The sequence below is a fragment of the Mobula hypostoma genome, chromosome 6 (genome assembly GCF_963921235.1).
Source record: "Mobula hypostoma chromosome 6, sMobHyp1.1, whole genome shotgun sequence".
NCBI classification, from domain to species: domain Eukaryota; kingdom Metazoa; phylum Chordata; class Chondrichthyes; order Myliobatiformes; family Myliobatidae; genus Mobula; species Mobula hypostoma.
Window position 1 is genome coordinate 152,182,053 of NC_086102.1, and position 14,053 is coordinate 152,196,105.

Consider the following 14,053-nt stretch of genomic DNA (forward strand, 5'->3'; position numbering starts at 1 on the left):
TCCAGCAATGGCCACTGCAGTCATGCCTGCATTCTTGAGAGTCCAGTTTGCTGAATCCTTCAGAATACCACAAAACACTAAGTTGTACAGACGGTTCAAAAGCACAACTCCCAAAGGAAAACTACAGGCTGTGGATTGCCATGACCATAGTTCAGAAAAAAGTATAATTGATAGAATATTTAGTGGTTTGTTTGCTGCCCACAAAATGTCGCCGTATCTCGACAGCACCACCTTGCCATTGTTCCCAGGGTGGAAATGGCCATTACAAGAGGGCATATTTCAAGCTGATTGGAGAAACGTATGCGGGCTGGGGGTGGGGGGGGAGGTCGGAAGTAGGTCAGTGTACACAGAGTGAACGGACTGCATTACCAGGGCTAGTGGTTGAGGCAGATACAATACATTAGAGACATTTAAGAAACTTAGCTAGGCAAATGGGCAAAAGAAAAATGGAAGGCGGGATTAGATTGACCTTAGACGAGGTTAAAGACACCAGCACAAACTTGTGGGCCGAAGGCCCTATACTGGGTTGTATGGTTCTGTGTTCTTCATACATGCTGCTTGTGGGACTTCTCTGTGTGTAAATTGCCTGCTATGAATGTCTGTTAAACAGCTGTGCATTTTAAGAACAATAAACAGTTTAGTGTTTTTGGGTCCACCCATGCCACAAAAAGGATAATATGAAAACACGTTTTCATAATTTTTTTCGACACAGACTAGAAGGGCCGAGGTGGCCTGTTTCCGTGCTGTAATTGTTATATGGTTATATGGCAAACCAGATCATCCTTGTTTTGCAACAGAGTTAATAATACACCGAAGTATTGACGAAACTCTGGCACATATATTACCCTAAAATATATATTATCCTAAAATTAAAACACAATCCAAAAGCAAAATAGCGGTCAAAAGGTCATTTAAATAATTAAGAAAGCATACTCAAAGAAAAGCAGATACATACAAAAAGTTCAATTCATAAGGCTTAGCTTCAGTAGTTCTTTCCTTACAATTTGCCTATATTCTAATAAAAAGAAAACCACAAGAGCAGTCTATTAAAAAGACTTACCAGCAGTACTTCATAATGAAAATATGGGTGAAAGACATTAAAGGAATATTTATATAGTACATTGAATGCTGCAGTAAGGGAAAAGCACACCATTTTGTTTTTACGGAGACTTCCAGATTGACAGTCTAAAAGAGGTCCAAGGGCCGCTAATGACCAAAGACATTTTTACGTTACTGATAGATCCGTACCACTCATGCAGTTCTACTGTTCTGCAGTTGCCAGTGAACCACATGTAGGCTAGGCCTAGACAAGATTCACCAACTGTGTCCAATTGAATGGAGAGAAATGGCTCCAAGGAGGCTGATAAGTTTCAAGTAATTTGCAGAATTTTGAATGAATTTTTGGGAACATTATTTGGAATAAATCATAACTTTCATTACATTTATTTTCACATATGTGATCTTTCCAGTCATTTCCTGCTGATTATGTCTGGTTATAAAATGTGGCTTTTACTGGTGGATGCATAGTATTTGTCATATGTAGCATTGGTAGTAAAACTGCAGCATATCAAGGATTGTACTATGTGACCAGCTGCCCTCTTTATCTTACAACAAAGTTTAATGTAGAATTCTCAGAAACTTGCCATTTAAAACTTTTGTTCCATATAACACCTGAATTGTTACTTTGCATGACTAGTCAGACCCCATATTGAGTACTGTGCCTCTCTTCAGGAAGTTGGAAAGTTGATTACATAGAAACATAGAAAGCCTACAGCACAATACAGGTCCTTCGGCCCACAATGCTGTGCCGAACATGTACTTACTTTAGAAATTGCCTAGGGCTACCCATAGCCCTCTATTTTTCTAAGCTCCACGTACCTATCCAAGAGCCTCTTAAAAGACCCTATTGTATCTGCCTCTACCATTGTCGCCGGCAGCTCATTCTACGCACTCACCACTCTCTGCGTAAAAAACTTACCCCTGACATCTCCTCTGTACCTGCTTCCAAGCACCTTTAAACTGGGCCCTCTTGTGTTAGCCATTTCAGCCCTGGGGAAAAGCCTCTGACAATTCACATGATCAATGCCTCTCATCACTTTATTCACCTCTATCAGGTCACCTCTCATCCTTCGTCGCTCCAAGGAAAAAGGGCCGAGTTCACTCAACCTATTCTCATAAGGCATGCTCCCCAATCCAGGCAACATCCTTGTAAATCTCCTCTGCACCCTTTCTATAGTTACCACATCCTTCCTGTAGTGAGGTGACCAGAACTGAGCACAGTACTCCAAGTGGGGTCTGACCAGGGTCCTATATAGCTGTAACATTACTTCTCGACTCTTGAACTCAATCCCACGGTTGATGACAACCAATACATCATATGCCTTCTTAACTACACAGTCAACCTGTGCAACAGCTTTGAGTGTCCTATGGACTCGGACCCCAAGATCCCTCTGATCCTCCACACTGCCAAGAGTCTTACCATTAATGCTATATTCTGCCATCATATTTGACCTACCAAAATGAACCACCTCACACTTATCTGGATTGAACTCCATCTAATTCATTTGAGGAAATGCATTTTCAGTTCTGTAAACTTCATGAATTGTTTATTATGGTCACCAAAATGTTCTGTACATACAATGATACACGAACCAATCACTAACAAAGAACAGTCATCAACTTGGATAACTATAACCACTGTAAAGCATTTAAGTCTAGATCCATGTATTAGAATAAGGTCACACACTTCACAACCATCCTTGTTTGCATAGATAATTATTGGGATTAATTAAAAATGTTACAAGTGAGTTCTCGATCTTATGGTTGCAGTTAAAAAGTGAATCATGTTGAATAATTTTGGGAAGACATTTTAAGTTAGGATATATTGATCACATTAGTTGCTGTAAGTGTTATTTATTCTAAAATATGTAAGCATTTACATTGGATTACAAGTCACTCATAGGTAACTATGCTATAAATTACTAGGGTTGACCAGAGAGCTGATACGTCTTACATGAAACAGGCCTCCCAGCCCATCAGGTCTACTGACCACCAGTCACCCATTTACACTAGTCCTACATTAATTCCATATTGTATTCTCTTGTCAACTCCCCCAAAATTTTTACACTGACTGACACAGTAGGGGGCAGTATACAGTGGCCAATTAACCTTCCAAGCTGCACCTCTTTGGGCTGTGGAAGGAAAGTGGAACACACTGAAGAAAGTCACGGAAAACATCCAAACTCGGTACGGCAGAACCCCAAGTTAGGATTGAACCCGGATCTCCATCACTATGAGGTAACAGCTCCTCCAGCTGCCTCATCATGCTGCCTCTTCTGATCTCAGTCACCATGAAAGAATGGCCATCTTATACATCAACAGGGGACAGTGAGATCTTTTTAAGAGTTTTTTTTAAGGATTCTTCTTTTCAGTTTTAAATAGTAAGAGGTCTAAAACTCTTGATGAATAAGCATTAGGGTCACATTAATCAAACCGTGCACAAGCAAATTCAACAAGATAGCACGCGCACCATACCTAGACACCGTTCTTGAACTGCAAAGTGCTCACAGTAGCAAGATGTTGCTAAGAGGTTCATTGTAAAAGATTTAAGTGAAGTTTTTACTTACCCAAACTGTTAGTGAATTCATTTGATTCTTCACCAAATATGTGATCTTCCAGTCCTGGAAACTGAATATTGGAATATTAAGTGTTATACTCTGGTTCCATGCAAATTGATCTATGAATTTCTACTACAGAAAAAATATATCAAATATATAAATATTGTTCTTGATATAAACTGTTTTCATCACATTTTTGACATTATACTTTAAAGTGTCAAGAACATGCAAAAAGGAAAATATGGTCGCCAGCACCATCTTGCTGTCCCTAAGCTTAAACATAGGGGAAGGAGGGTACATGCCTTCAATGTGTGTGGTCAACACTTTCCAATAAGGCTTGCCAAAATGCAAGAGATGTGTGCTCTTGGGTGAGAGCGGTTCCACACCACGGAGAAACTCAGGCTGATAAGTCTGGCAGGAAACAGAGCTAAGGTCTCTGCTCTGCATTATGCAGAAGGGCCACAAAATAGTTTGTGTCATTCAGCAAAACAGAAATGAGTCCGGCAGAGAGAAGTGCCAGAGAACATTTAATTCATGTTTATTTGGTAGCTGTGCTATGGTACTTTCCTTGGTGATCAGATTGATAAATGCAGTTCTTCACTTTCTATAATTGACTGGTAAAAGGATAGGACACACAGATTCTGCCATGAAATGTGTATCTGTTGCTGAACAAACATTAGGCATTTTAAAGTCGATCTTGCCTGGAATTCCCCAAGCCTTTTTTCTGATGGTCATTAATTAACTGGTCGATGACAACCAGTGTAATCTAATGCGCACAGAAGACCTTTATGTAGGATTTTCACATCAAATCCATGACCAAATGAGTCCAGGTTTTAGGCACTATTCTTTGCTTTCATAACATGTCTCAGAAATATATATATATATTAGAATATTTTTGCCACTGAATATGCCAGAAAATCAGTCCTTGTGCTTGTGAGGAATAACAAATCGCAAAATGACCAATTTCATGGGTTGTGTGATGGACTCAAAGATCGTCAGACATATATTCAGTGTCTATATTGAGCTTGGACTCTTTTCAGGCATTCTGAGCAACATCCTTAAACGTCTCACAGAACAGATAATACTTTGGCCTGAAATGCTAGCTCTGCATTTCTCTCCAGAGATGCTGTCTTAATATTTCCAGCATATCCTGTTTTATTTTGGGTTTCCGGTCTCAGTAATACTGAGAAGAGCATTAAACAATCTGTGTAGCTAATGAGGATAACAACTCCCATTTAAAAACCTCTTAACAAAACCTGTCTGCTATGAGCACCATACAAGTCTCAATGGGACTAATACATTCTGATTAGTAACCGTTGTTAGGTTCTTAAGTATACTTTTTCATTTATTTAGAGACATAGCAAGCCCCTTCAGTCCAGTGGGCCTGTGCTGCCCGATTACACCCCTATGACCAACTAACTTACAAAGCCATATGTCTTTGGAATGAGGGAGGAAACCAGAGCACCTGGGGGAAAGCCATGCAGACATGAGGAGTGGTGTGGGATCACTCTCACCCAAGAATACACATCTCTTGCAGTTGGGCAAGCGTTGTTGGGGGTGTTGGCCACACACATTGAAGCTACGTGTCCTACTTCCCCGATCATTAAGCCCGGGGACAGCAGGATGGCGCCAGCGGTGTCTTGCCGACAGCTCGTGAAGCCACCAGATTCTCTAGTAGATATCCTTCTTCTGTTGGCACATGGCCAAGTGGTTAAGGTGTCGGTCTAGTGATCTGAAGGTCACTAGTTCGAGCCTCAGCTGAGGCAGCGTGTTGTGTCCTTGAGCAAAGCACTTAACCACACATTGCTCTGCGACGGCACCGGTGCCAGGCTGTATCGGCCCTAGTGCCCTTCTCTTGGACAACATCGGTGGCGTGGAGAGGGGAGACTTGCAGCATGGGCAACTGCCTGTCTTCCATACAACCCCTTGCCCAGGCCTGTGCCCTGGAAATCTTCCAAGGCACAAATCCATGGTCTCACGAGACTAATGGATGCCTGTTATCCTTCTTCTGAACAGCAGTCGCTGCAGTCTCCAGCCTGCAATTTTATTTTTAAGGATGTACTTTTGAGTTGACTAAATAATCTGGTGTTTTTGCAGTCTCCTGGAGGATTCTGCGAACTAGACTCTCGAGAGTGCAGTTACAGCTGGGCAGCCATCACCGGGTGTGGACACTGTGTCGAGGCCCGATACCGGAGAATAAGCCCATGGTTGGCTCCATTACTCCATGCCAATTAAAGCGTCGAGCAAGATTAAAATCTTCTTGGACAAGAGCAGAAAACGAACAGGTGTTCAGCGACGTCTGCCTGTGTTTGATCAGTCTCCCCCTCTACTTGCTGCTGCCTTCATCCGGGAGGTGCAGGAGTCTCGGGTCCTGTGCCACTGTGTTCAGGACCAGTTGTTACCCTGCAGCCACCAGGCACCCAGACAGGTGTCACTTGCCTCAGCATTGAGCTCCACAGTTGTGGACTCACTTTCGGGGACTCGGTCGTTCACGTTCCATGTGTTTTTGTTGACTTTTTTTTTACTATTTGCGCGATTTGACCTCTTTGGATATGGGTGCTTTTCAGTAAATTTTATTGTGTTTCTTTGTTTTGTGAGTGCCTGCAAGAAGATGAACCTCAAGGTTGAATATGATATACAGAAGTTTTTAATAAATTTGATGTGGCAGTTGTGATGTCTGCTATTAGAGTCTGTATATATAAGCGTTTAAGAATCAGGCTGGGAACGAAAATTTCAGGTCACCCAGCTACCACTGCATTCACACAAAAAACTGATGCTGACCTTAAGTGCAGAAGTACGCTCTTCCTATATGCTAACAAATGTGCTTTCTGAGGCTCAAGATCGAATCAACTAAATGCACATCAATTTACAAAAGTAAATTTGCTTTTTTCTTTTCACTAAAGAAGCACAAAGGAACAGGTTAATGTCAAGCTTTGCCCTGTTTGGTACATCTTGTTAACATTTCCTTATTCAGGAAAGTTCACCCAACCACCTGGAAATCCATTTTCTATCTTATGTTTATTGATGCTGACAACTGAGTCAAGAGTGAATTCACTAAGACCAAGATATCTCTTGCTTGACTGGAGGTGGACCCAGCTTATTTGAAAAATCTTTGCATCCCTCGTTAGGTGCAGCAAATCCAGTCCGAAGCCACAATTCTGAGTGGTAAGAGAGCTCTGAACACTGGTGTTATGATGAAATTAGTTCCCACAGATGGCTAGGGTTGGATGATTGTAAGGAAGAGTTAAAAGGGATTTCTCCTTGGTATATACCACAATAAAATGGAAGTCTGAAAGATAAAATGGTGTCAGCTTGGAATATGGTAATGAACTGCATTCCTTCTTATTGACCAATACCTTGTCTATATTTTGAACATATATTGTTAAGATTAGATACCAGTGAAGAATGTTTCCCCCTTGTACAACTAACGTCTCTAGTTTTGTGTTTCTGCGTATACCTAGGCCAAAGGTTGTGAGGGACAAAAAATGGACTTAAAGAGTATAAAAAGGGGCAATTTCTTCGTGTAAGAGGCAAATCTTCTCAGTTGGGGTCACGACAAGTGCTGGTGCTATGAGTTGGAGGTAGGGACAAAGATATCGGGAGAGTGAGAGAGGAGAGAAAGTATCTTGAAAGTTTGTTGGATCTGTGGCTCCCTTCTGGCATTGTGCTAATTAAGTGGATGACAAGCATTATCTTGTTTTCTGTACTACTACTTCAGTAATCATTTGATTTGTCTTTTTCTCTATTGTATGGCTTAAGTGACTCTAATAAGGTGATTTCTTGTGGCCTTCAACACGTGTGCAGTTCCTTTTTTTGCGAATACCTTGCTCTGCTGAATCAGAAAATAACACTGAATGGATTTTAAAACATTATCATTACGTTTCCTCTCATTTAACATAGATCATAGAATAGTACAGGCCCTTCAGCCCACAATGTTGTGCCGACCCTTAAACCCTGCCTCCCATATAACCCCCCAGCTTAAATTCCTCCATATATCTGTCTAGTAATCTCTTAAATTTCACTAGTGTATCTGCCTCCACCACTGACTCAGGCAGTGCATTCCACACACCAACCACTCTGAGTAAAAAACCTTCCTCTAATATCCCCCTTGAACTTCCCACCCCTTACCTTAAAGCCATGTCCTCTTGTGTTGAGCAGTGGTGCCCTGGGGAAGAGGCGCTGGCTGTCCACTCTATCTATTCCTCTTAATATCTTGTATACCCCTATCATGTCTCCTCTCATCCTCCTTCTCTCCAAAGAGTATAGCCTTAGCTCCCTTAATCTCTGATATAATGCATACTCTCTAAACCAGGCAGCATCCTGGTAAACAACACACACAAAAGTTGCTGGTGAACGCAGCAGGCCAGGCAGCATCTCTAGGAAGAGGTACAGTCGACATTTCGGGCCACGACCCTTCGTCAGGACTCGACCCGAAACGTCGACTGTACCTCTTCCTAGAGATGCTGCCTGGCCTGCTGCATTCACCAGCAACTTTTGTGTGTGTTGCTTGAAATTCCAGCATCTGCAGATTTCCTCATGTGAGCATCCTAGTAAATCTCCTCTGTACCCTTTCCAATGCTTCCACATCCTTCCTATAGTGAAGTGACCAGAATTGGACACAGTACTCCAAGTGTGGCCTAACCAAGAGTTTTATAGAGCTGCATCATTACCTCGCGACTCTTAAACTCTATCCCTCAACTTATGAAAGCTAACACCCCATAAGCTTTCTTAACTACCCTATCCACCTGTGAGGCAACTTTCAGGGATCTGTGGACATGTACCCCCAGATCCCTCTGCTCCTCCACACTAACAAGTATCCTGCCATTTACTTTGTACTCTGCCTTGGAGTTTGTCCTTCCAAAGTGTACCACCTCACATTTTTCCGGTTTGAACTCCATCTGCCACTTCTCAGCCCACTTCTGCATCCTATCAATGTCTCTCTGCAATCTTCAACAATCCTCTACACTATCCACAACACCACCAACCTTTGTGTCATCTGCAAACTTGCCAACCTACCCTTCTACCCCCACATCCAGGTCATTAATAAAAACCACGAAAAGTAGAGGTCCCAGAACAGATCCTTGTGGGACACCACTAGTCACAATCCTCCAATCTGAATGTACTCCCTCCACCACCACCCCCTGCCTTCTGCAGGCAAGCCAATTCCGAATCCACCTGGCCAAACTTCCCTGGATCCCATGCCTTCTGAGTTTCTGAATAAGCCTAACATGTGGAACCTTGTCAAATGCCTTACTAAAATCCATATAGATCACATCCACTGCACTACCCTCATCTATATGCCTGGTCACCTCCTCAAAGAACTCTATCAGGCTTGTTAGACACGATCTGCCTTTCACAAAGCCATGCTGCCTGTCCCTGATCAGACCATGATTCTCTAAATGCCCATAGATCCTATCTCTAAGAATCTTTTCAAACAGCTTTCCCACCACAGACATAAGGCTCACTGGTCTATAATTACCCGGACTATCCCTACTATCTTTTTTGAACAAAGCGACAACATTCGCCTCCCACCAATCCTCCGATACCATTCCCGTGGACAACAAGGACATACAAGATCCTAGCCAGAGGCTCAGCAATTTCTTCCCTCGCCTCGTGGAGCAGACTGGGGAATATTCCGTCAGGCCCTGGGGACTTATCCGTCCGAATGTATTTTAACAACTCCAACACCTCCTCTCCCTTAATATCAACATGCTCCAGAACATCAACCTCACTCATATTATCCTCACTGTCATCAAGTTCCCTCTCATTGGTGAATACCGAAGAGAAGTATTCATTGAGGACCTCCCTCACTTCCACAGCCTCCAGGCACATCTTCTCACATTTGTCTCTAATCGGTCCTACCTTCACTCCCGTCACCCTTTTGTTTCTTCACATACTGAAGAATGCCTTGGGGTTTTCCTTTACCCTACTTGCCAAGGCCTTCTCATGCCCCCTTCTTGCTCTTCTCAGCCCCTTCTTAAGCTCCTTTCTTGCTACCCTGTATTCCTCAATAGACCCATCTGATCCTTGTTTCCTAAACCTCATGTATGCTGCCTTCTTCCACCTGACTAGATTTCCCACCTCATTTGTCACCCACGGTTCCTTCACCCTACCATTCTTTAACTTCCTCACTGGGACAAATTTATCCCTAACATCCTGTAAGAGATTTCTAAACATCGACCACATGTCCATAGTACATTTCCCTGCAAAACATCATCCCAATTCACACCCACAAGTTCTAGCCTTATAGCCTCATAATTTGCCCTTCCCCAATTAAAAATTTTCCTGTCCTCTCTGATTCTAGCCTTTTCCATGATAATGCTAAAGGCCAGGGAGTGGTGGTCACTGTCCCCCAGATGCTCACCCACTGAGAGATCTGTGACCTGACCCGGTTCATTACCTAATACTAGATCTAGTATGGCATTCTCCCTAGTCGGCCTGTCAACATATTGTGACAGGAATCCGTGCTGGACACACTTAACAAACTCTGCCCCGTCTAAACCATTGGAACTAATGGTTGCCAATCAATATTAGGGAAGTTAAAGTCACCCATGATAACAACCCTGTTATTTTTGCACCTTTCAAAAATCTGCCTCCCAATCTGCTCCTCGGTATCTCTGCTGCTACCAGGGGGCCTATAGAATACTCCTAATAGAGTAACTGCTCCTTTCCTGTACCTGACTTCCACTCAAACTGACTCAAAAGAGGATCTTGCTACATTACCCACCCTTTCTGTAGTTGTAATAGTATCCCTGACCAGTAATGCCACCCTTCCTCCCCTTTTCCTGCCCTCTCTATCCCTTTTAAAGCACTGAAATCCAGGAATATTGAGAATCCATTCCTGTCCTGATGCCAGCCAAGTCTCTGTAATGGCCACTACATCATAATTCCATGTACGTATCCAAGCTCTCAGTTCATCACTTTTGTTCCTGATGCTTCTTGTCTATCTCCTCCTCAACCTCAACCCCAGTTCCCAGCCTTCTCCCTGTAACCTTCGGTGCCATGTTAAATCAAGAACCTATCAATCTCTGCCTTAAATACAGCCAACGACCTGGCCTCCATAGTTGCAAGTGGCAACAAATTCCACTAATTCATCACCCTTTGGCTGTAGAAATTTCTCCGCATCTCTGTTTTGAAAGGGCTCCCTCTATCCTGAGGCTGTGCCCTCTTGTACTAGACTCTCCCACCATGGGAAACATCTTTTCCACATCTACTCTGTCTAGGCCTTTCAACATTCAAAAGGTTTCAATGAGTACAGACCCAGAGCCATCAAACATTCCTCATATGATAACCCTTTCATTCCTGGAATCATCCTTATGAACATACTTTGGACCCTCTCCAATGCCAGCACATCTTTTCTAAGATGAGGAGCCCAAAATTGTTCATAATACTCAAGGTGAGGCCTCACCAGTGCCTTATAAAGCCTCAGCATCACATCCTTGCTCTTGTATTCTAGACCTCTTAAAATGAATGCTAACATGGCATTTGCCTTCCTCACAACCAGCTCTACCTGCACGTTAACATCCAGGGTGTTTCGCACAAGGACTCCCAAGTCCCACTGCATCTCAAATTCCTGGATTTTCTCCCCATTTACAAAATAATATGCACATTTATTTCTACTACCAAAGTGCATGACCATGCATTTTCCAACATTGTATTTCATTTGCCACTTTCTTGCCCACTCTCCTAATCTCTCTAAGTCCTTGTGCATCCTACCTGTTTCCTCAACACTACCTGTCCCTCCACCAATCTTCGTATCATCTGCAAACGTGGCAACAAAGCCATCTATTTCATCATCTAAATCATTTATATACAGCATAAAAAGAAGTAGTCCCAACACCTATCCCTGCGGAACACCACTAGTCACTGGAAGCCAACCAGAAAAGGATCCTTTTATTCCCACTCGCTGCCTCCTACCAATCAGCCAATGCTCTAATCATGTTAGTAACTTTCCTGTAATACCATGGGCTCTTAATTTGATGAGCAGCCTCATGTGTGACACCCTGTCAAAGGCCTTCTGAAAGTCCAAATATACAACACCCACTACATCCTCTTTATCTATCCTACTTGTAATCTCTTCAAAGAACTCCAACAGGTTCATCAGGCAGGATTTTCCCTGAAGGAAACCATGCTGACTTTGTACTATCTTGTCCTGAGTCACAAAGTACTCCATCACCTCATCCTTAACAGTTGACTTGAACATCTTCCCAACCACTGAGGTCAGGCTAACTGGTCTATAATTTCCTTTCTGCTGCCTTCCTCCTTTCTTAAGGAATGGAGTAACATTTGCAATTTTCCAGTCCTCTGGCACCATGCCAGAGTCCAATGATTTTTGAAAGATCATTTCTGAATGCCACCACAGTCTCTAACGTTACCTCTTTCAGAACCCTAGCGTGCAGTTCCTCTGGTCCGGGTGACTTATGTACCTTTAGGTCTTTCAGCCTTTTGAGTACCGTCTCTCTTGTAACAGTAACTGCACCCACTTCTCTTCCTTCACACACACTACATCAGGCATACTGCCAGTGTCTTCCACAGTGAAGATAGACGCAAAATACTCATTTAGTTCATCAGCCATCTCCTTGTCCCCTGTTATTATTTCTCCTGTCTCATTTTCTAGTGGTCTTATATCCACTCTCATTTCTCTTTTATTTTTAACATACTTGAAACAAACCCTTTGCTTTCATATTTCATCTTTTCCCTTCTAATGACTTTTTTTAGTTGCTCTCTGTAGGTTTTTAAAAACTTCCCAATCCTCAGTCTTCACACTAATTTTTGCTTTGTTGTACGCCCTTTCTTTTGCTTTCACAATAGGTTTGACTTCCCTTGTCAGCTACGGTTGTACTATTTTACCATTTAAGTATTTCTTCATTTTTGGAATACACATGTCCTGCACCTTCCTCATTTTTCCCAGAAACGCACGCCATTGCTGCTCTGCTGACACCCTTGCCAGCAGCTCCTTCCAATTTACTTTGGCCAGCTCCTCCCTCATACCACTGTAGTTTCCCTTACTCAACTGAAATACTGCCATGTCAGACTTTACTTTTTCCCTATCAAATTTCAAGTTGAACACAATCATATTGTGATTACCGGTTCCCAAGTGTTCTAAGCTCCCTAATCGCCTCCATTTCAATACAACTTAGAAACGATGAAGAATTTAAACATATCAACAATCACCTTGTTACAATGAAAATGAAGATTTGGCGGATGCAATTGTCAAAAATTGTATGAAGGCAGTCCATTATCTACATTAGATGTCTGTGCTGATTTAGTTCATTTACAGTAAACCTAAAGAACATGGCAGCTTAATTCCTCCAATTGATAACTATAGGGAACTAATACGCAGTTTGAGAATGTTCAAATTTGTTCTGTGTGTTTCATTTAAACACATATTTTAACTCAGGTAAATGGTAGTTTGTCTTTTTTATGCAGTACCTTTTTAATTATTTCCATGAAACTTCAGCTAATTGGGGCAGCTGCTTCATTGGGCCAAAATGTACTGGTCCCAATGTTTCCTAATTAACTGGAATCCACTGAATAAACATCTGCAGATGTTGGCAATCTCAAATAAAAGCTGAAAATGCTGGAAATAGTCAATAGGTCAGGCAGCAGCTATAGAAAGAAAAATGGAGTTAAAGATTCAGGTGCAAGTTGAAATGTAAACTTGGTTATATTTTTAATATTTTAATTTTATGGTATGAATGTATATTTGCTTGCTCTCTAGAATGTGTGGCATGTGCTTTGTGCTGTGTGGTGCTGTGTATATTTTGTATATTGGTCCCGGAGGAACAGTGTTTCGTTTAGCTGTGTTCATGTAGGGTTTAATGATAAGTAAACTTGAACTTGCTTTCTCCCTTCACATGTCAGCCTGACTTGCAGAGTGCTTCCAAGAAATACATACAGCAGTTGATGTCCACACATGAAAAAAAATTTGACAAAAGATATACACTCCTGCAGCACGTACCATAATAACTACTATACGTATCATAATAAATCAGGTTCAAGCTAAGTGTTTCCAGACACTGAGAAAGCTACATAAATATTTCCTTTAATTAACTGCTGTTGTTATTTCCCAGTACTTACTTTTTTTCCCATGTCATGCTTGATTGCCTCCTGAACCAACACGTCTGCCAGTGTTTTGAAATCACTGACAAATTTCTTATTTTTCTCACTGCCTTTTTTTTCCTGCACCAAAAGCTGGAAGAGCGCCTCCTCTTGTTTGCAAGCACGAGCAATGTTTGCAGATTTTTCTGAGGCGTGGACTAGTGCACTCAGAACTTCTGACATTTTGAGAGCTAGATGTCTGTGTGGGCAGTTCTCCTGAAAGAAAGAAACAGATCCATTATAACATGTAAAAAGGCTATTTGCCTCTGACCATCTGTTTGCTGCTGTGAAACCATGCAGATTTATACTCGTTACTCAGTAAGTCTATAATTTCT

General features: G+C 42.1%; 1 protein-coding gene across 6 annotated transcripts in view; it reads right to left on the reverse strand.

Annotated features, from left to right (window-relative positions):
• Window positions 1–14,053, reverse strand: part of LOC134348506 (inositol polyphosphate 1-phosphatase-like) — a 59,640-nt gene that overhangs the window by 29,686 nt on the left and 15,901 nt on the right. For all 6 annotated transcript variants that reach the window (XM_063051989.1, XM_063051988.1, XM_063051984.1 and 3 more), the window contains 2 exons: window positions 13,698–13,934; window positions 3,627–3,687 (listed from right to left, as the gene is read on the reverse strand). In XM_063051989.1, the coding sequence (XP_062908059.1) occupies window positions 3,627–3,687; window positions 13,698–13,901 (265 nt within the window). In that variant the 5' untranslated portion in view covers window positions 13,902–13,934. The remainder of the gene's footprint in view (window positions 1–3,626; window positions 3,688–13,697; window positions 13,935–14,053) is intronic.